Source organism: Engystomops pustulosus, chromosome 5 (genome assembly GCF_040894005.1).
Source record: "Engystomops pustulosus chromosome 5, aEngPut4.maternal, whole genome shotgun sequence".
Classification (NCBI taxonomy): domain Eukaryota; kingdom Metazoa; phylum Chordata; class Amphibia; order Anura; family Leptodactylidae; genus Engystomops; species Engystomops pustulosus.
In genome coordinates this window covers 27,145,006-27,167,235 of record NC_092415.1, presented here as the reverse complement: position 1 = coordinate 27,167,235, position 22,230 = coordinate 27,145,006, and the positions used below count along the sequence as shown (strand labels likewise).

General features: G+C 40.6%; 1 protein-coding gene across 2 annotated transcripts in view; it reads right to left on the bottom strand.

Moving 5' to 3' along the window:
• Window positions 1-624: 624 nt before the first annotated feature.
• ESRP1 (epithelial splicing regulatory protein 1) overlaps window positions 625-22,230 on the bottom strand; it is a 39,747-nt gene continuing 18,141 nt past the window's right edge. The window contains exons 5-16 of one of the 2 annotated variants that reach the window (XM_072151439.1): window positions 18,382-18,480; window positions 18,008-18,062; window positions 17,493-17,603; window positions 16,749-16,881; window positions 16,622-16,664; window positions 15,841-16,142; window positions 14,960-15,178; window positions 11,145-11,331; window positions 8,817-8,988; window positions 5,617-5,770; window positions 3,587-3,698; window positions 625-2,349 (exon numbers count right to left, since the gene is read on the bottom strand). In XM_072151439.1, coding sequence (XP_072007540.1) covers window positions 3,615-3,698; window positions 5,617-5,770; window positions 8,817-8,988; window positions 11,145-11,331; window positions 14,960-15,178; window positions 15,841-16,142; window positions 16,622-16,664; window positions 16,749-16,881; window positions 17,493-17,603; window positions 18,008-18,062; window positions 18,382-18,480 — 1,559 coding nt within the window. In that variant the 3' untranslated portion in view covers window positions 625-2,349; window positions 3,587-3,614. Of the gene's footprint in view, window positions 2,350-3,586; window positions 3,699-5,616; window positions 5,771-8,816; window positions 8,989-11,132; window positions 11,332-14,959; window positions 15,179-15,840; window positions 16,143-16,621; window positions 16,665-16,748; window positions 16,882-17,492; window positions 17,604-18,007; window positions 18,063-18,381; window positions 18,481-22,230 lie in introns of both variants that reach the window. The other variant, XM_072151438.1, reaches the window with a different exon arrangement.

Genomic DNA, 22,230 nt, shown 5'->3' with positions numbered 1-22,230 from the left:
CTCCATGGCTGCTACCCTTGTAGCTACGCCCCTGTCTGAAGTGTGTAAGACTGGTGAAACATCTGACTATATCAGTGATGGCGAACCTTTTAGCGACCGAGTGCCCAAACTGCAACCCCAAATCCCCTTCATTTATCGCGATGTGCCAACCAAAATTAGAGCAGTAACTTATTGCTCCCTGTTCTTCAACAATGTTCAATCTTCCTGGCCTCCTGAGGACACCAACACAGTAGAAAAGGAGGATGGCAAATTTGCATCATTGTGTACAGAGGGACACTGGAAAGAAGCTACAAAGAATCATGGGGCCAGCAGGGAGTCCTTAAGAGATAATTAGGCCCTGTCTACACATTCTCCCTCTTCCTACATTCCCAAGTAGCCAAGTAAGTCACTTTAAAAATATAACTGAAAACAGCATCTTTGCTTGGAACTACAGGAAAATTATTTGAGTCCTGTCTGAACTGGGTGCCCACAGAAAGAGCTTTGAGTGCCGCCTCTGGCACCCGTGCCTTAGGTTCGCCACCACTGGACTATATGAACAAATATATTTAAGATGGAATTTCAATTTTCTGTCACTAGTAGTGTAGAGATTCAAGAACATAGACCACACTGGTGACACCCCAACAGTATTTGGACAAGCAGAAAAAAAAGCATTTTATTATTATCTGCACATGTAAACAGTTTATTCACAGACAATATTTTTTTCTGTAGTTTTTTTTTTTTTTTTTTGCAGTTTGTGCAATACAGCATTAATAAAACAGTCATGTAATGGATACACAGCTTAAACTGAAACAAACTACTCTTTATAGCACAAACCAGTGTCTAGACATGCAATGACACACAAACAATAGAAGTAGTGACTAAACAATTGTTCACATATTTTCTTTGCTATGAAACCATCCAATAGTGGAACATATACCATATGTTCTCACCGATAGTTCGGCAATTTCATGTAAATGTGATCACGTAAAAAGTAGCTTTTGGGTCTACAGGATGACCGGTTTAGATCAGGATTTGACATCATTAGATTCGGAGAGGGTAGTGATAGGGGGATGCCAGGGGCAGAGGGAATCTCCCTCATTGACGATATCATTGCTACATGCAAATCCAAAAAAAAAAGAGAGCTCAAGCGTCTTTATACGTGGAACATCCAAAATGTACAAAAATTGTATATACACATTAGCCCTTCCAATATTGCTGGACTAGAAGAACCTTCTTGCCATGATTTTACATGGAGCGCTGATCTTCTAGAGGTAGAAGTCAATAGGAAGCACAGTTTTTACTCCATGGACAGGACCATTAATAGGTGGGGGGAGGGTTTGATGGGAAAAAGATCCCTTAGAAACAAATTTACTAAAAAAAAAAAAAAAAAATTAAGTGAATAATTAAAGAGCTAATTCATACTTAAGCAACTTTACTATAATATAAATGTTCACAAGACGACGTTCTGAAAATATATACAAATATTTAATATATAAATGTAACAAATAGTGTTTGACGAAAAGCAAAAAAAAAAAAATATGACGGGAGTGCATCATGCGAGGGCATTTGCATTCACAGGTAGACATCTGCTTCATGTTGCCAGCACACAAATTTATCAATTTTTTCGTCTTTTTTTTTTCCTTCTTTATTTGACTTTTTTTCACCTTTATTTTTTTTTTATATAATCTTAAACTAAAAAGGTTACATAGAATATCTGAAAGCTTTAGAAATTTTAAATCTTGACGTAAAAAAAAGAAAAAAAAAATTGTTGTATTATATACAACGCAAACGTATGCATGTATGGAACAGACGGGCCAAGTCTTCTCCGAGCATGGCAAATGGTGTAAATCTATAGAGCGTCAGCCTCTCTGGTTTCGTAGATTTGAAGAAAAAAAAATATAAAATATTACATAAGAAATATCACCGTATTAACACTCTTGGTGCAGCAGTGGAAAAAAAACAAAAAAAAAAAACAAAAAAAAAAAAAAGACTAAACGGAAGATGGCGGAAAAAAAATTAAAGTCTTATTAGCTGGAGAAATTCCTCACTTTGTTGGTTTGTGCCACTTCCTAGACACACACAAAAAAAAAAGTCCTTCCCCTTTAAATGCTCTGATGAGGTCATTAGTAAGCGGATGCTCTCATATCAGGGGTTGCCGATTAGTCCATCTACCCGGTCTATGTGAAGCCATTGACCATTAGAAGTTTATGTTCTTGACATCTTGGTGGTAGACTGCCATACTGTGGCTGCTTTTTGCCCAAAATGTCCTTCCTGGCTCGGTTTAGGAGAAAAATAAAAATAATGGAAAAATGGCCAGGGGGTTCCTGCTCAGCAAAGTGACACGGTACAATTAAACTGGTCGAGGAAAACCTGAAAAACAGAGAAGAAGAAGATTCAGAATGTGACCTAAGGCAGGACAACATAGGGGTTGTACCAACTAAAAAGTTAACCCCTCTCACAAGACAAGGGTCAACAAGATGAAGGTTGAGGGTCTGACTGCTGGGAACCCTTAGTAAGAATTTGACCTCTCTTCTCATGATCACTAATGGGTGGAGCAGCATGTCCTGTACATGTCCCGATGCTCCTGAGAAATAGATCATTACTAAATTTAGCCCCAATTATATTCCTAGTTGGCTGGAGAGGGTCTGGCCAGTTCTACCATGCCTCCTTTAAAGGACATCTACCACCAGGATGAAAGGCCATATACAATTGAGCCCAAGGGGCTCCAGGCTCCATGGGTCATATGCTTCTTTAAAGGACCCGGATGAAAGACTGTATGCAAATGAGCCTGAGGGGCTCCAGGCTCCATTAACACCTATGGAGCCTGGAGCCCCTCAGGCCCATTTTCATACAGTCCTTCATCCTGGTGGTAGATGCCCTTTAAACTCCCATCACCTTTAAAGCAGGAGTTCCGTTTGTTTAACCACCAATTCCTGCTCTAGCTATCCAATAGTGATCATTTTTTGCCATCTACTTGCTAAGAGTGTTTATACCTGTATTCCTTCATGTCTGCCACTGAGATTTATTATTATGTAGAATCACAGGCTGTGATTGGTAGGCAGCTTAGCATGCTTTTGCATGAGCTCAGCAAGAATCTATTCCAAAAGGTTCTGTGTCTCTGGGTCCATTCACTTGTTCAGTTTTGGCTTTGAAAACTGCATGTGAAAACCTGAACATGTGAACACAACTTCACTCTTTGAGATTCCTTCAGAAAGATACATCTCTGTACACAGATTGTTGTTATTCTGTGCTGCTGGTGCAGCAGAGCCAAACTGGCTCCTTTGGATAGAAATGCCAGTCTTCTGACCACTGATTCAAGGCTGAGGTATTCCCAAATGGATCATCGGCAAAGCCAACCAACCCACCACCATGTGTGGCTGCTTGAAGGACTGATACCAGCCTGTTACTTGCTGCTGTGTGGACTGTGTCTAACATTAAAAGAACTGCAAAGATTTCCATTGTCCAGTGTGATTCACCGTCACATGCAGCACAAACCCTTATAACACTTATATTAGGGTATGGTACTTCACCGATCAAGTGTGTCATATGGTGCACAAATATTTCCAAGGAACACAACCCTAAAATAATAAATTAGGATTCGATTTACCTCTTCTACATAAGCGCTGTGAAGTCCTCTATATACACACCCATTCCTTTGGGTGGGTGATCAAGGCCCTGGTCTGGTCAGTTACTGGGAGTAGCCCCTCTTCCGGGGAGTACTATAATAAATGAGGCATAGAACATACAAGATGAATAATGTCTGACAAATAAAATCTATGGGAAGATTTATCAGAAGTCTCTTAGAGCAGAACTCTTCTAGTTGCCTACAGCAACCAATCAGAGCTCAGCTTTCATTTTCCCACAGCCGTTTATAAAATGAAAGCTGAGCTCAGATTGAGGTAAAACTGTTCTATTTGCCCATAAAAACCAAACTCATGATAAATCTCCTATGTTTTTATACACATCTATAATTTAGTAAATCCCTCCTATGTGATTTCCAGACATCTAGAATTACAGGAATCGCCAGGGCATTCACTATACATATGTAGAGGGAAGCTTGTGTGTTGAAAATTCAACATAAAATTCTAAACATCTATAGAAATCATAAAAAAAAAAAAAATAATCAAAACTTAAAAACCTATACAAAGTCTAATTATTATACGCAACTTCCAGAAAACACCTAAGCAGCTACCATATGCACCAAAAGATTTCCCAGCACATACTGCATAAACTGTGTTGCAAAGATCCACCACTTTCTAATGTCTTTTGTGTTTCACTCTCTCGCGGTTTTTATATTCGCTTGTGGTCAGGGAAATGTTTTCGCATTAAACCTCATGAGTTTTCAATATATGACCCCTTTAAAAGGAATGAATACACCAATTAAACTTGATGCCAAATTACAATGTATACAAATCGTTATTAGTAACACAAGCACCCAATAAATGGGATACACACAAAAAAAGGTGCGAGTTTCAAAACAAGCGAGAGGAAGTTTAACAAGTACATACAATTATGTGACAAGTTAAAGGGAAACCAGGTAAAAAGTATCACAATACGAATCAAATAGAGTTCAAATTTCCCAAACCATTGCATTGGCTGAACTACTAGTATCCACCCGAATACCAAAAGGGTCCGAAACATGAATTGGGGTGCTGTACGGATGGGTGGAGTTATGGACAGTGGTGGGTATTCTGGTGGCCACGTATAATTCAGGTAGTGCAATGGTTTGGAATTTGGGACACCATTTGATTAGTTTTGTGATACTTATGACTTTGTTTCCCTTTTAATTGTCCGCATCATTAGATGTACTGTTACCCTTCCCTTTAGTGTGTTTTATGTGTATCCCTTTAAGGGGGTATTTTTAATTTATGATGTAACCAATATTAGGCTTCTAATGAAATTAAAGTGTAATTTGTGTTTTTCATTCATTTTGAGGAGGTCCTGTGTAGGAAATAGTAATTGTCTTTGGAGGGTCCTCTCTCATACTGGTATAACTGCAGAAAATAATTCGTATGAGTCTTACAAAAAAAAAAAAAAATTGATATCATCAATATCTGATTAGTATGAAAAGGTCCTTATTTGTTTGAAATTTCCATCACTTTGCAGCGGAGTTGCAATAAAAATCTGCTATGGTTATGACAACATTTTTACACCAATTAACGGTTTATCCGAAAAATAGTTAGATTGTCCATTATTTATCCGTCCTCGAGGGCGCGTTCACACGTTCCGCTAGCGCCGCGTTCATAACGCGACGCTAGCGCACAGGGCGCGGAGTTTGGGGCGATCGCATATGCGTTTCCAGAGAAACGCATGCGATCGTGTTATTAATCGCATGCGTTGCCCGGGAAACGCATATGCGATCGGCCCGAGCCCCGCCCACTGAGCGCTAGCGTCGCGTTAAGACCGTGACGATAGCGGAACGTGTGGACGCGCCCCCAGAGAGGCCATTGATGCCTGACATGGTCCTGCACCCTCATCAGCTGTTTGCTGGAAGCAGTTCATGGCCATCATTACCAAATCCTGGCTAAACCCTCAGCCTATGTTTCAGCAGAACTCTGCAAGGAAGTCTAACAGGAGCGGGTCGCACCTTCATCGGAGATTGTCGCACAGAATAAAGTGTCATACCAGGTCACCTACCTGATAACCTTGGAAGAAATTCAAGATCTCTTTGACACCAGAGTTGTAGGCCAGTCCTTGCATGCGCACCACTGTAGCTCCATTGTGAGGGGGGATAGTGCTGGCACCCGCCGTGGCTGGGAAGAACCCAAGATTGCTCGGAGAACCTGGAGGACTGGGGATTAGAGAACATAAGGCTTGATTAGGGTGAACATGAGAGTTAGCATTTCTATATTAGGTCATTCACTTTCCAGGTGGTCCAAGACTATTGGGGCATCAGTCATAATGGGGGTCCTTTGATATGTCTATAAAATTGGAATGGCTCATCAGCATGTATATGCAACAAATGAGAAACATGGCATTCACTTCCTACAGGACATGCGAGAACCCAGTTCTTGTGACCTTGTCAAGTTAACTACTAAATACTCGGGTGTGTATAAAGCCCCCTTCACACTGCACATATGGGGATGTATATCTGGCAGATTTGGCTATTGTAACCCAGCGGCTGTACGGTGGCATACAAGTGTGGTACACAGGTAACACAGAAAGCTCCATCTTTCCCTGTACATACAGCCAGGTAGGTAGTGCCGTTTCCTCTGGAGAGGGGAGGGGTGAGAAGCGTTCACGAATTCATGAAATTCGTTTCAGCATTCATGAAATGTCTTTACCCATGGGGGGGGGGGACATGCCCCCACCCCTTGTATACATCCCATTGAATGCAGCCACAATGGCTCTCACTTATGTAACATGGCATGTGCCATTTACTATACACTTTTTTCTTCGGTGAGACCCCACACATATAGAATACATATGTGCGGTGTAGCCCTACACAGGGCTAAAACAAAGGGCAGGATTCCCTCAAATACTCAAATAGTTGTAATACGAATGAAAAAGGAGGAGATTTCGCCATTCAAAAAAAAAAAATAAAAAAAGCCATAAAAAAAGAAGCCCTTAGGACAATGTAACTTTGATATAAAGGAGCACCCACAACCACAACTATGCACAGGCCTGTTCACACCCACAGCGCAGCCAATGACAAGCGCTAAATTGTGAGAATGTTGTTATTTTGCCTCCAGTCAAATGTAGGCGAAGAAAAACACGAACAGAAAAATTCAAACTTCGTTATAGAGGAAATTGAAAAAAAAAAACAAAAAACAAAAAAAAACCTCAACCTATAATCCAACAGTGTTAATCAAGACAAAGGCAAAAAGCCAAAAAGGAGGATGACAAATGGTCAATAAAAGGGGTGGGGGGATTATATCATAATCTTAAAAAAAAAAAAAAAAAAAAAACCACAGGATTTCCTAGAATATTTACCATAAATTGTAGAATAACACAAGTACTGATAACACAACCATGGAATAGGTCCTCAATATCAGATTGTTGGGAGTCTGACAACCATCTCTTCTGATAAACCCCCCCCCCCAAAAAAACAAAACAAAAAAAAAACCCCCACAGGAAACAGACAGCTCCGCTCTCTGTGTAGTGGCCGAGTTAGGTACTGCAACTTAGCACCTATTTCAATGAATGGGAGAGATGATCTGCAGTAACCTGCTTTGACTACTACACAGAATGGTGCTGACTGCTTTTTGTTCCGTTTTATTTATCACTTGCTGGGAACAGGTGACGTGTAGTGGCGCTGCGTGGTGCACGCCCAAGGACCTATACTATTGATTTTTATCAACCCTTTAAGTACACATCTCTAGATTACTGTAATTGGGAAATGTTTAAAGGGGAATTACAGTATCACATTGTGCAATGGGTCCCCTTTTTGCAATGTATATTCTATATTGGTTTTAATTTTTTTCAAAATTTTTAACTGCAGCCATTTCAATATTAACCCCTTCACGCTACACAGCCCTCTACATACACAGGTGGAGTTTGTTGCATAAAGCAACACTTGTCCCATCAAGTTCAACTAAGGAAGGGAATGGATTGGATGAGGAAGAGATTTATGGGAAACCATTCTATATAACATAACCATCAATGTTATTTAGGTGTAAAAAAGCATCTAGACCCTTCTTGAAGCTCTCTGCTGTCCCTGCTGTGACCAGCGCCTGAGGCAGGCTATTCCACAGATTGACAGTTCTCATAGTAAAAAGGCAGAAGGATATTAAAGCACAATAAAACCTTTATACATTTGATATCACTGTGATCGTACCGAACCAAAGAATAAAGGAACGTGTTATTTGGAGCGCACCATGTGAGTCAGAAAACTGAGCCCACAAGAATGTGATGCAAACATGTTTTTTTTTTCCTCAATTGTTCCACTTTTGGAATTTTTTTTTTTTTAAAGCTTTCCAGTACATGGCATGATATTATAAATAATGCCATGGAGAAGTAAAGTTTGTTATGCACAAAATAAGCCCTCACACGGATAAATTCTAAAGTTATGGATTTTTGAAGGTGGAGAGCGAGAAAACCCTGCATCCTTAAGGGGTTAAAGGGATTTTCCTGACTTGGCATCATAATGGTTAATCATGACCTATACTTATTACTTATGTTCCTGGTTGCTTTCCACCCCCCAGAGCTATGCAGGGGATGAAACTAGAAGCAGAAGACTAGTGGCCGGGTGGGGGTACTGCACTTCAACACACTAAAAAAAAAAAAAAAATCCTGCAACATCTCTGGTAACAAGTCAAAACAAAGCGTTATCCACTATGGCATAAAAAACTGTGCATACATTACAAAATATGTATAATTATTTGTTAAAGCTCTAATACTCCTTTAACTTAAAAAGTCGCCATCAAACCCGTAGCTCATGTGCGTCTTACAGGTTCCACCCCGCCCTATAACCTCGGCATTCACTTCTCCTACATAGGTAACATTCTTCAGTCTCCACAGAAGCTGCAGACCCAAGAAACAAAGCCTGACCTTGCACACAACTATTTTAACTCCAGGGCAACAATTTGGCAGGTTGAAAGATTTCTCCTCATTACAGAAGCCTTTACCCGCAAGACATTTATTGCCGCTCGCTCACCCATTAACCGTCGCCGCCCTTGAGCTTAAATAAAAACGGGAGTCTGCAGCTACCATGTAGTCGCGGGTCTGTGCACAAACATTGGTAATGGTGTAATGGATTAGTGATCTCCAATGCACCTAAGGCACAGCGAGGCCCAGCGTGCGCTATTCCAGCACATACACAGTAAGGTATCAGGCCCCCTGGACCCGTGCCAGGTGTTAAGTGGCACAATTCACCCATTGTTCCCGGTCATTCATACCTTGGGTAGTAAGCAGTGTAATTCATGAAGAGCTGTGCGCCAGCTGGGTAATACGCTGCAGATGGTTGCAGGGCACGTGGGTTGAGGAGTAAAGAGGGCTGGTAGATGGCAGCAGCTTCCGTAGGAATAACGGCGGTCGGTGCCGGGAATGTGTATGAAGGGGGAGACAAACCTGGACAAAAAGGAGGAGAAAACAGTAATGAGAGAAAACTCCAAAACCAATTAAAAAAAACGAAATAAATATATTGTAAAACTAAGCATCTGATTGCTGCAGGTCCAAGTGGTCAGGTCCCATCAATCGGGAGGATGGGACCAAAAACCTCTTAAAGTGAGGAGAATCAGGTGAATGTGCTTGACCTGTACTCTATTTTTATGGTGGTCCCCGAAGTCACTTGTAAGTGAATTAAGCCCAATTTAACCTTTGGTTCATTTATGGGACATTCATTTCCCCCCCCCCCCCCCTCTCCCATTGACCCGATACCTGGACAGACTCTTTAATCACTCTCAACCATCTTTTTATTGAAGCGGTTTTCCCATTTTGGCAAATTCATGTTATGGTTTGTAATATAAAAAGTTTAACAATTCTCCAATATACTTTCTGTATCAATTCCTCATTGTTTTCTAGATCTCTGCTTGCTGTCATTCTATAGAAAGCTTCTACGATCACTACCAGCGGACAGAAATCTGACCATGGTCACACGTGCGCGGCTCGTTAGTATCATAGAGAGTAATCAGAGCCGTGTGATATAACGAGCCGTGCACTTGTGTGACAGTGGTCAGATTTCTGTCCGCTGGTAGTGATCGTAGAAGCTTTCTATAGAATGACAGCAAGCAGAGATCTAGAAAACAATGAGAAATTGATACAAAGTATGAGAAAATTGTATAACTTTTTACAATACAAACAATAACATTAAATTGTTGAAATGGGAATACATATAGATTAAAATACCCAGCATTTATAGGACAAGATTGCAGCTGGACTTGGAGCACTGTGTTATGAATCACTGCTGTGGGAGGCTTCCATTTGAATACTACAGCAGTTACTTGGAGGGGAAGGACAGTGCAGCAGTACATTGAAGAGATCTCTCAGCAGTAAACCAAAGTGCACCAAAACTAGCTACAATCCTGGAATGTAGGGTTGCTAACCAACATGGTTTACAGCTTTGTATTGTCAAATTCCCTTTAAAGACTAAAAACTCTCCCCACTGACTACTGAAAGCTATCTGGCCATCACTGTGGATGGAGAGGAGAGAATACTCAAGCCCCATCCCTTCCTCCTGTCACCCATGAATCATAACGCTGTAAGGTATCTAACCCACAGGGAACAAAAACTTGAACATGAGTCGACTTGAAATACAGAAAAGGAGATATCCAACTGCTTAAATAGGTCAGAGTCATGGTCACTGCGCAGCTTACATTACAGCCCTGCAGAATAATTGTAGATATAGGAAAACATCTATATACAAGAAGAAGATGAGTGTTCACAGCTGTGCGCTGGCCCTGGAGCCTGACGAGACCCAAGAGGTCCCTCAGATCCACAGAAGTAAAGTATAAAGATAAAATGAACTGCAAGAATTGAAGTGCAGCACAGATTTTGCACTTTTATGCTTCAATATGAATAAAAATTCCTCTGCCGGAACAGCAAAAAAAACTTGATGTTAATACTGAAGTGCTAGAGCGGCAGAGGATTGGGATCAATTATTCCCTTCCCAGATCAGCAATGAAGACAGGTAAAAAAATTAAGGAAAAAATAAAATAAATCAAGGATGCAGCATGACGCTGGTCTGGGAGAAAGCTTCTAGTCTACTAAAAGGGTCTTAAAGGGGAACTAAGTCCAAGTCCTGATTAGGACGGAGCCGTACACTTGTATGTTCTCAGATTTTTATCTTAAGAAATAAAAAACGACAGCAAGCAGAGATCTTAAAAGGCCAAAGCTATAGTGCTACAATGATTCAATAGGTCTAGGCCTTAGTTTGGTCAATGGATGGTTCAGTAAGTGGAGTGAATGTTGGTTGCACCAAATTCTCCAAAAAATTCCGTATTTGGAGTAATTATAGAAACATCAAATGCACGTTTCTAACTAAGCTTTTTCTTTAGTTCCCCTTTAAAATAAAAAGGCGGGATGAACACTCCCACCGATGCCCCAAAATCGCATTCACCACCAAGGAATTGCAGACGTTGATTCGTTGTCTCCCCTTAATGAACATTAGGTACAACAGGCAAAAAAACCTCAAAACCACACAAAGAAGAAAGCAAGTTCCAGCACCTACCAGCTCAAAGCGCAGAGAAGCGGCAAGACCCTCAGCCCAAACTTACATGGTAACTTACATGGCGGCGGGGACAAGCCATTGCGATTTAAAGTTCCCCCCATTAAGACAAAGTTCATCTCCTCTGCAGAACACTGAAACACCTCCACATATCTGTCCTTCATGGTCTTCTTGTGACACTTCTGTGATGCCAGAAAAGCCCTTTCCGCTGACTTCATCTGAATGAAGGAGTCTCCCGATGGCCGCCCCTGGGAAAGGGGAAAAAAAAAAAAAAAAAGGGTCATTAGCAAGAAACATGGGGTTATTCACTTTGCTTTAGTTTTTTTCTACAGCACTGTAACAGAGCCATGCCATCCGGACACACAGCCAATCACCCATCTAAGTGGAAAGATCGCTGAAGACAACAATGGAATCCGTGATGAGCCACTAGAGGAACGCCATAATGGTTTAATCTTTTGTTAGTATTTAATTTGCATATTAAAAATAGTTTTTTTTTACAAAAGTAAGTTACTGTCATTTGCTTAGAAATGAACGGCAGCAAAAATTCTAGACCGATTGATTCAGATATTCCAGTGGGGGAAAAGAAAATTCCACCCCGTGAACCAGACCTAGGGCCGACTGCCCGCAAACCAAGTGTCAAAACATATGACTTTGGCCAGCAAATTTCTATTTTGATCAGAGCTTGGTCCCATTTTAGTCATTCTGCTATCCTACCATCTAGTTTTTTTTGCAGTGCTAGTGCTGTCCATTTATTGGCACACACATTAGCTTCAATGAGCAAGTTTCAGGAGTTCTGGGCGAGTTTGTGGGGAACAGACCCAGTCTGATGGGAGGAGAGAAATTAGCTAAGATTTTAAAAACAAAAAAAAATTGGGGTTCTGCCACAATTTCAACAGTGGCATTTGTGGGAAGGGGAGAGGGGGACAAAATAAAACAAAAAAAAAAAAACAAACAAAAACGTTTTTTGAAATTTTCCATAATCCAATACAGCTGGACCAAATTGTATTCTTGTAATAAAATCAAATTTAGAAACCTAAGAATTCAGGAGATGTTTTGCATGCCCAGCATGTTTTTTATGTTCTGACACCGTAAAAAACTCAATAAAACCTATTTACTATTGCATATTATGACTGGTATAAAGTTGCAAAGCACCAACTTTACAACTAGTGTGGCAGCAGGTCACTCGCTTGTGCACAAGGAGGAGGAGGAGGAGCTTCCATGCTGGGGCAATGACACCTGCAGCTCCTTATTCCAAAGATTTTCATTGGCCGACAGCAGGAAGTCCAATAGTGATTTGTGTCACCGTCTACACCTCGTCTCATAAAAAGTCACATCTGAACGAGCAGTGCAGCAACCATAGTGTTAAGTATGGGAGTTTGCAGAAGCATTCAATAAGGAGCTTGTCATTAAGTAAATGGGAGTTGCCCGATGTGCGGCATGGTATTTGCTTGGTGACCTTGGATAAGGCATTATATTTACACAGCGAGTGCATGTCTAGCCTCCCTGTATAGCAGCGTGTGCAATATATACCAGGACTATACTCTACTGCACGCTGGCTAAGAACCAGGTGTTAAAATACTTCCTACACTTAGATTATGGATTAGGTAGCCATGGATATGGTTAAATATTTAATCAAAATAATAGTTTCTAACAGTAGAAATATTTATAGGTATATTTATATATTTTTTCTTTGATTTCACTTTATAGTGCAGTTCTACACCAACATTGCATCTATAAGGGTCCAATGATGCTGAACATTCTAGCATAATCTGACAGTACATCTGTAGTACATATTATTTTACTTTAAGGGAATCCATCAGTTTTTACCATAAAACACTGCAGACAGTGCTAGGCATAGACCCTGGAGATCGGTGTAATCATACCTTTGTGTGTGTAATAAGTAGCAGCAGGACTGTCCAGTTTTTTAGCTCCTAAAAGGCTCTGGGAGGTTCTTTCAACCTGAAGAGCTTTATGCTCTTCCAAATGAACTGTTCCACAGGCACTCCCATTTGTTCTGACTGTTTTAAGTATCCAACCAAAATCCTGGCACAGCTGCTACTGAGAGGAGAGGGGCAGTTGAGCAGCAAAGTGCCTATAGCAGAAAGCTCTTAAGGCTCAGATTTGCCCAGAGCCCTTGTAAGAGTGGCAGAGCTGGATTATAACTTCCATTTTCAGTCCTTTCACTACTAACACACACAAAGATATGGTTAAACAGCTCTGCAGTTCTGCTACCTAACACTGTCTGCATCTTCATATGATCAAAACCACTGACCTTTTTAAATGTTGGAAACGGGGGGAAAAAAACCCTCCTATTCATCTTGTTTATATGCAGTATGCATAGTAAATAATTAGAACACACAGTAAATAATAAGGCGAACTGAAAAGCACCTTTACACATGAAATCCTCATACATCTCTTCTTCCTCTCAATACACATGTTATTTCAGGACCTTTGAAGGTCCTCCTAAGATCCTGAAACCACAGATTGAAAGAGGCAGAAGGGACACATCCTCCATTCGCCAAAAAGCTTGATTCTAGTACCAGATGTAGGAAGTGACTCCAGACTTATAATATTCATAGAACCCAGGCCAATGGCAGTCTTACTCTGCCCCCGAACCCAAGATCCTGGTGATGCAAGGCAACAGTGCTAACCACAAAGGCAACCTACTACATCTATCATCTATGGAAGGCACATATGTGACCACCACTCAGTCCGAAATTCCTATAGAAATGGGGTTTGTCGTTTGAAAATCTGCAAATGTCAATGTTTTTTGCCCAATATTAGACAGATCCTAATAATGTTCTGACTAATGGGAGGTTTCTCCTGGTTTAATGTAGGCTCCAATCTAGACACAATAACTTTCAAGTTAGGAATCCTTCACATCTATGCCCCTATTCCCCCTTTGACTGGAAATTTCTGTGAATTTTTTTCTGACCGCTCATACTAGACAGTCCATCTAACGGCTCTTGAGAGGGAACAATACAAGACCTGAATGAAAATGTATAATGTCCGTTCACAAGAATGAGAACAATGGAACAGGTTTCCTTGAAGGGCCATGCATCACATCTGACACTTATAAATGACAGCCACCAAAGAGGCGCGTAGAAGCGGTTCTACTGGTTTTCTGCACTACTTTCAGCAAAAACGCCAAACAAGATACATATTTCCCGGAGATCTTTTATTATAAATTTTTCTTCAACAAACCATTGCCTATTTAAATCAACATGAAGGAATAGGCCGCAAAGCCTGAGCTAGAGTAGCTAAAGTCGACCATTGTGAAATTTATAGTAAAAGCCTATCAAAAACATAAATTACATGATCAATATATCAGATTAGCAGTCATATCTTCTCCCTTGCCTTTATACAGAGCATAAAAATATCTTGACAAAAATGTAAGAAGATAAAAAAGCTGGCCACCATGATGAGTGCTAAAACTGCATCGGCCGGCTGCTCCTGACTACATACACTGAGGGTGCTAGGAGTCTGACCCCCATACCAGTAGTGCATTATAATAGAGAAGGCCCTGGTCCTGAGCCTCCTAGGGGACACACGATCAGCCAAACTAAATTTGATAGCAAGGACCTTCACGCATGAAATCCTCCTATACACATGAGAACTCAAGAACCATTTAAAGACCTTTGAAGTTCCTCCAAAAGGTTATGATCCCCTGACGCAAGCTAAAATGGGAACCATCCCGCCAAATTGGTAAATTTAAGGGGTCTTTAGGTAATAGGGATATTCTGGAAAAATATGAGACAAAAGTCAACCCCTAAACTTTCAAGTACAGTATGGATCTTTCATTTGTATAGAAAAAAAAAAAAACAAAAACAAAAAAAAAAAACACTCATCAATAGTGCGAGCATTAAGAAAACATACCTGGTGATTGAGCACCATATGTACTCCATGTGTCCGGATATCAGCAGAGAATTCACCCAGGAACTCCAAAATGTCCTCAATAGTGGCAGCATAAGGAAGCCCTCGAAGACGTATACAGTCTCTGACATTGACCGGAGGGATGAATGGCTGAGGTAGTACAGGGATGATCGGGGGTGCCGGGAGTGGGATAAGAGGAGTAGACGAGTATCTATTAAGAACCTGCAGAAATATAAGATATACTGAATGAACTTTCCAAAAATACCTACAAATGGTTATAAATATACATGGTGTGTGCTACAGTGAAGATCAACACTGGAATCTAGGGCACGAAACTGCTGACGGATCAGATCATAACATCAGAAGGAAGGAGATGGCATAATAGTCTCTGGTTTATTGGCAGCGGAGATGCCACTTTACTGGATCATTGTTTTATGTTTTTTTTTTGTATCCTTGGGTTGGGTCAAAAGGGTGTGAAAAGTTTCACCATGTCATTGGCGTGACGGGATTTGAAGACGCAACGTGTTGCATCTCCCTTCCAACAGCTGGGCGGAACAATGTCTTTGTAGGTTACAGGTGCGGAGGAAGAGTTAACATTTAGTGGCCTTTGGCCTGGACGTCACGCAAGTGTTATAGATGGTAAACGGTAGGTGCAGTATTTTATATGTTGGGACCTAGGAGCCTCACATCATTGACATGAGCATCAGACCAGTATAACAACAACAGGGCTTAGTATCTTGTTTATATGGTACATTTACCCACTTTGGAGCACCTACACATTTAGCATGAAAACATACCCATTTGTTGATCCAAAAGTCTGCAAAAGGTGATTCCTAACACTTGCAACAATTCAATAAATCAACGTGATAAGAGGCCCAACAAACCTGCTGCACCTCGGCTGCTGTGCTCCTAAACAATTCGATATATCTCTTGCCCAGCAAGTCCTTGTGCTTCTTTAATGCATTCTGTGCATATTCCTCGCAGGCAAATAACACAAAGGCGTCTCCTGTCGGCCTGCCGTCAGGGTAAGTAACAAACAAAATTCCTTCTTTGCCTCCAGTGACTGGGCAGTGTTGGCCGAAAAATGTCAGCACTTCCTCGGCGGTGGCAGTGAATGGCAGCCCCCTCATGCGCACAATCACCTGGTTCTCCTTGGACAAAAACTGAGCAACCTCATTGGATGTACCTTAAAAAAAAAAAAATTGTGATTTTTTAAAAATATTTTAGCAATTGTGGACAATGTACTTTACATTATGGATTTAAAGTGACACTCTTCCACGTTCGGCCTACAGAGTACCAATACTGGTCCATTAACTATCATTACAGCTCTTCTACTGGAAACTGCTTAGGGGGTAGCCGTTTTCAGTACAAAATCTTCCATTTCCTGTATATATATTTATTTAAAACTTTTCCCCCAGAATACTACAAAATGGGCAATGCCGGATACAAAGCAGTCCAATGTAGGTGGAAATCAGAAACTTTTTCCAAACCCTTACATTCACTCCATATAGGCATGAGCCAGGTCTGGCATTGAAAAATTTCCTATTATAGTGAAACCTAGGGCTAAAATGGATGCACCACATGGAATTATTTTCCTTATTGCCGAGTAGTAAGAAAGGCACCACTTCTACACAACATACCACTACTCTTTTTTTTAATATTTACCTCCAGCTATTTTCAGAAAGTCTTCTCCAGTTGCTTTGTACACCTAAAATATGGAAAAAACAAAATCAAAATTTTTTTTAAATCTTATACTACATAAAAATTAAATAAATATATAACCAGTGCATACCTCAATGTATCTGTTGCCCATGTGATGCTTGTGTCTCTGCAGGGCCAAGTCTCTGTGCTCCTCACTAACAAATCTGACCAAAGCTTCTCCATTTCTTCTCCCTTGGGCGTTAAGACAGAGGGCAGCTCCACCCCTATAGGTGCATTACATACGATTTATACATAGGATACCTATATGTTAGCTACAAGGATCCCCAATGACCCGTGCAAATATGAAAACCCAATAACAGAAGTGGACGAGAATGTGGAACAATGAGCTCAATTTGCAGACCACAGTTCACATTGTCATTAAGGAAATAGGCAACCCTCTAAAATCAAAGATCCAACCAGCAAAATAGGTTCACAGCAAACTAAAAATAAAATAAAAGTTATTACATGCAGAGATCAAATAGATCATAGTACCATCAACTAAATTACGCCAAAAGGAACCGAATTTTTAAACCAACCATACTAAACACAGCGACCAGAAAAAGTGGAGAGGGGGGTGGAAAACGCACACACACGCCGCCGAAAAACCCATAAGGCATCTTGTTTAGCAAAGACCATAACCTGCCTTGGAACCTGCACTAATCTTACCTTATGTAATGCAGGGTGGATACAAACCACCCCTTTAAGAAATGGGAATTTCCCAACTGGGAAAAACAAAAAACACAAAATAACTAAATCGCATACACACAGCATAAATTACAAGGGAATTTAGGACAGGAGCAATGAGATGAGCTGGACGACGAGGGGAGAAACTCACTTTGCAATATTTAAGCCTTTGAAGAAACGGGCAATGTCCTGGTCCGATGACTGCCATGGTAAACCTCGGGCTCGGATTATGGTGTTGTCATCAATTATTTCCAGTTTGCTGCTACAAAAAGGGAATTTAAAAAGAAGCTAAATTTAAGAGCGTAAAAGCTACAAAGTTTTAAGAAAATTAAAAAAGAAAGAAAAACAGAAATTGGCTTGTAACCAATATCAGCCAATCACAACTTATTTGTTTATGAAAAAAAAAATCTTTAAAAATGTAGCTTTTTAACTTATAAAAGCCCAGAGGGTTATAAAAATAATCACTGTTTACTCAACATTGTCCGGTACTCAGATTCAGCGCAGCCCCACCCATCAATGCCGTATCTGTATTCAGAGCCCCCACTGATGACTGCACTGATTCAGCAGCAGTTGCAAGCTGTAGCGTGTACCATACATGGTGGGTGTACAGATACAGAGAGATCTATATCTATATACAGTAATTGAAACCGAAAATAAAAGGCTTACCAAGTTCCAGACTCAAATTTGTAGTTCACTCTTTCGGGGTCTGAAAATTTGTGCCCTAAAGCATCAAAATACATAATTCTGAATTAGAGAAATCTCAGTAATTCTACCAAATCTTTTGTTACATTGGCTAGAACTAAGTGTATAACATAGCTAGCTTCCTAGCCTTGCACAGTTATGGTCTTATGAGCAGGTCAGCAGGTTGCTGACAGGGATCTCGTCTCAGGCAGTTGCACGCTACTACACGATTATTAGTGATTGTTACAGTATCTTAACGGGTCCTCAATCAGGGACACCTACCATTCTAATGTGGTTGATAAGGAGGTTGTGTTTCCACATAGTAGATTTGTTGTGTTTTTGAAGACTTTGTTACTTACTGTAAGGTTTGGAAATCATTGTCGCAATAATGTCTCCCATAGCATCCACCTCTGAGGCTCCATGAGGCACTTGAATGTCTGGTTGTTCAAGGCCGAAGTCTGAAGATATTGAGTTAAGGAAAACTAGGCACCAATTATAACAGTAACTTTTTATTAGGCGATAAAGAATGAGGTGGCAGGAAGGCAAAATAAAAATCTGGAGCAAGGCGTAAAAAAACAAAAAATACACAACAGTTATTGAACAGAAGTGAATATCTACTACAAGGTTGTCATATTGAGTGTAAGGCGTAACCTGACGCTCCTGAAAATCCTATTAGAAGCGCCTGATCCTAAAGTTCCTAAAGCTACACACCTGTTAAACCAGTATAAAAGAATTTACATAGTTTATCTGGCACAATCTGCATTTTGCGTAGGGTTGTCCTCAGGCCTTTCAGCATTCTGTTGGCCATAAATCTGCAGATTCTGCTCCTCCAATGTCATAACCCTAAATTCCTTGTGCAAGTAATGAGGGGGGACTACTTGGAGAGCATCAAAGTTATGGACTTTTGGGAAACAAGTGCCCCATAGGATGTTACTCCAGTACTTTGTTTACCGACATGGCTGCGGCTGCCATTATGTTAAAAACGCATGCCCCCCACCACTCAGCCAAAAATTGGCTGCAATGTCATTGGCCATATGACAGTCAATTAACAGATACTACAGCTATAGGTAAAAAAAAAAAAAAAAAGTCACATAAGGTTTTGGTTTCATATCTTTGTATTTTTCTCCATTGATAATCGCACTATGGAGGTTACACCAGATCCATTTTGAGCTCCAGATACCACCAACCTAATGTACAATTACAGGGGCAGACTGGATCACCAGAATAGCAGAGGACCCTCCAGTCTGACGCAATAAGCTGCAGAAGTTCAGCAATTTGAAGGCTACAAGAGGTAAAATGCAGGCAGCCATTTTCTACGATGGGCCCAAGAAGCGTCAGATGCCGGCTACCTACGATTTTGACAACTCTCTGGCTTCTCGGATGCGTTTTTTTATATATTAGTTTTTCGATCATACCCACAGAAAGAAGAAGAGGAAGCAGAACCCAACCAAGTCTTCTCAAAATAAGAAAAAATAAATCTCAAACTCGTAATTACACATTATTAGAATTCCATTCCTACAAGGAATGCAAGTTATTAATATTTTAATTGTTTTTCATTACTTCTTCAGGGTTTGTCCCGATGTTTAAGTCAGTCTATTAATTTAACCACGGAGACAGGAATATGATGTGGAGGGGCAGCAGCGCCCAGGACGTGCTCTACCCAGACATGTTCTCTGCATAACTCATTAGCATGTACAGAGACACAGCCCTTCCTATTATTATTACCATCAAGTATCTTGTCGCTGCTTGTACAAGTCAAACACATCAATTCAGTTTTTCAGGACATTTGTTGTGCAACGAAGCGGACAAACAAGTTTTTTCCTCCGCTTTTTAACCACCATCATCCTACTCATAAATCGGGAAGATTAACTTGGTGCTTGATGTTAATCTTAGTTTCGAGAATTAAGACCAACCGGGTCACTAGCTGCACCCTCAAATTGTAGGTATGAGTATTGTTGGTAGCAGATTAACCCAAACAGAGTGAACCCAGTTAATTTAGGGGGAGCAGTTTTGTATCCCCATAGCTGTTGCATCCTCAACGTAAAATGCAGGGAATTCAGGGGGTCCAAATGTTAAGCCATAATGGCACATGACTGGTGGAGGCCCATTTTCACAATTTACTTTGGATTCCGGAGGTTAAAGGTCTTGGACCTCTGCATTTCCTCCAAGTCTATTAGTGCAAGTGTCACCCAGGAAATGATGCACCATGACCGATTGTGCCGTCACACATTCACATAGGTGTACCGCACATTCTTCCATCATCACCACAAAAATTGGGAAAAATACTACTGCCGCTTCTGTAACATTATACCTTAGGAGTCTGATCAAGAAGCCTCAAAAATGTGACACCAAAAGGAGAGAAAATCATTCTCCCATCTGCTGATGCCGTGAATAAATTGGGTGGATCACAGGGATCCAATTACGCACTTAAACAACATTTTTCTCTTCAGGGAAAGGCGGTTACAAGCTAAGGCGGAGTGACTCACACAGGAACAGCCAAGAAAACTCTGCGCACCTCGCCACAAGGCATCCATAAACAGACCAAACAGGCTCGGCAGGCTCGACATATGTATAGGAGCTGTCATGTTGTATTATCCCCAGTCAAATGTTAACCCATTTGACAGAACGAGAGCAACAGTAGAGGAGCAAGAGCTTATCACTCCAGTCTCCGTCACGTAAAGTATAATGATGCAATTCCTTCAGCTCAGCACCTTTGTCAAAGATCTTAATTCTCAAAAACCCGTTTGGAATGGTCAGTCAACACTGGTCTGGTTAAAAGCAGAGCAAATGTTTGATGGGCGCACAAGTATGTATGCATTCATGGTATAGGTCCGTCAAAAGCAGTTACCAAAGTCCCCACCACACCACATAATGAACGTCAATGTCCCGACGTCCTCCTGGACGAAGCTCCAAAATCGAAAAAGAATTACATTTTTGTTCTATTTTTTTAAGGGGCTCTGAGGGTGTCAACGAAGCTGCTCTGCTGGGTTTTTACTTTATGCACTCCACTGATGCCCGCTATGGCCCACCCTTACTCCAGGCTCTCTGTACATCTCCTGCATGAGTTTTACAATCTTCATTGCGCAGCCACCGTTCTAATAAGCTGGGCGCCCAAGAAAAATTGGAACGCGCATTATTTGCAGAGAACATGGTGATGTCACAGTCATCTGGAGTAGGGACAAGACGGGCAGCGGAGTAGAGAACAAGTTAAAACACTGCAGATTCCATAGAGGCTCCATGGAAATTCATTATATATATATATATATATATATATATATATATATATATTTTATTTATTTTTTTCTATATCCTGGATATAACAAAGACACTACCAGACTTCACTTAATAAGACATACATGTGAGAGTGTCAGTGGTCTACGACCAGGGATTCTGATGGTAGATTTCCTTGAACATTATATGTGGTTCCACCTGCGCCAGAAGTGTCCTCCTAACTGCAGGTGTAAATTGCCAAGACAACAAATATTAGAATAACGCTAAGCAATCCAACTTCCTTACTGTACACCTCCAAGTCATGCAAAACATATTCCTATCCGCATATTTGTAGCGCAACAAAATGGGCATTTATTGGAGAAAACTGGGCTGATATATGTGCCAATTCATTACTGCGACGCTTTCTCAATACTGGTAGGTCTAGTGTGGAGGCTGGATGTTTCGAAAGGAATCTCCAAAAGGATTGACTTTTTGTAGTTCCATCATTTACGTTCTTAATATTGTTACATTTAACTTATTTTAAGTAAAAACTCGGAAAATAAAGTAAACAATAGGTGGAAACTTAAACTGGAAAACAAAACTTATCAAACTTTTGTTTTTTTCCATATTTGTCATCTCTGCTTAGAGTTACTTGAAGATGAAATCTAAAGAGGTGGTAAGAGGTTGAGAGACTGCAGCACTTTTTTTTCCATCTTGGATGAAGCCACCCGGAACATTTCTCAGCAGAACACTCGCTGTGCAAACAAAGAGGCAACACATCCGGGATGTGCGAACTGAAAGCAAGTTAAACAGAAGGACAGTGACAGTTATTGGCACAACCGTCTAGAAATATAAGCAAAAAGAACATTCATTCTGCTTGGAGGACATCTTAAAAAAGCACAGTAAAAAAGTTCAAGAAGGAACTTTATAGCATAAAAAAAAAAAATATACAGAAAAAATTCTAAGTATTATGACCAAAGGTTCAGGCTCACCCAGAA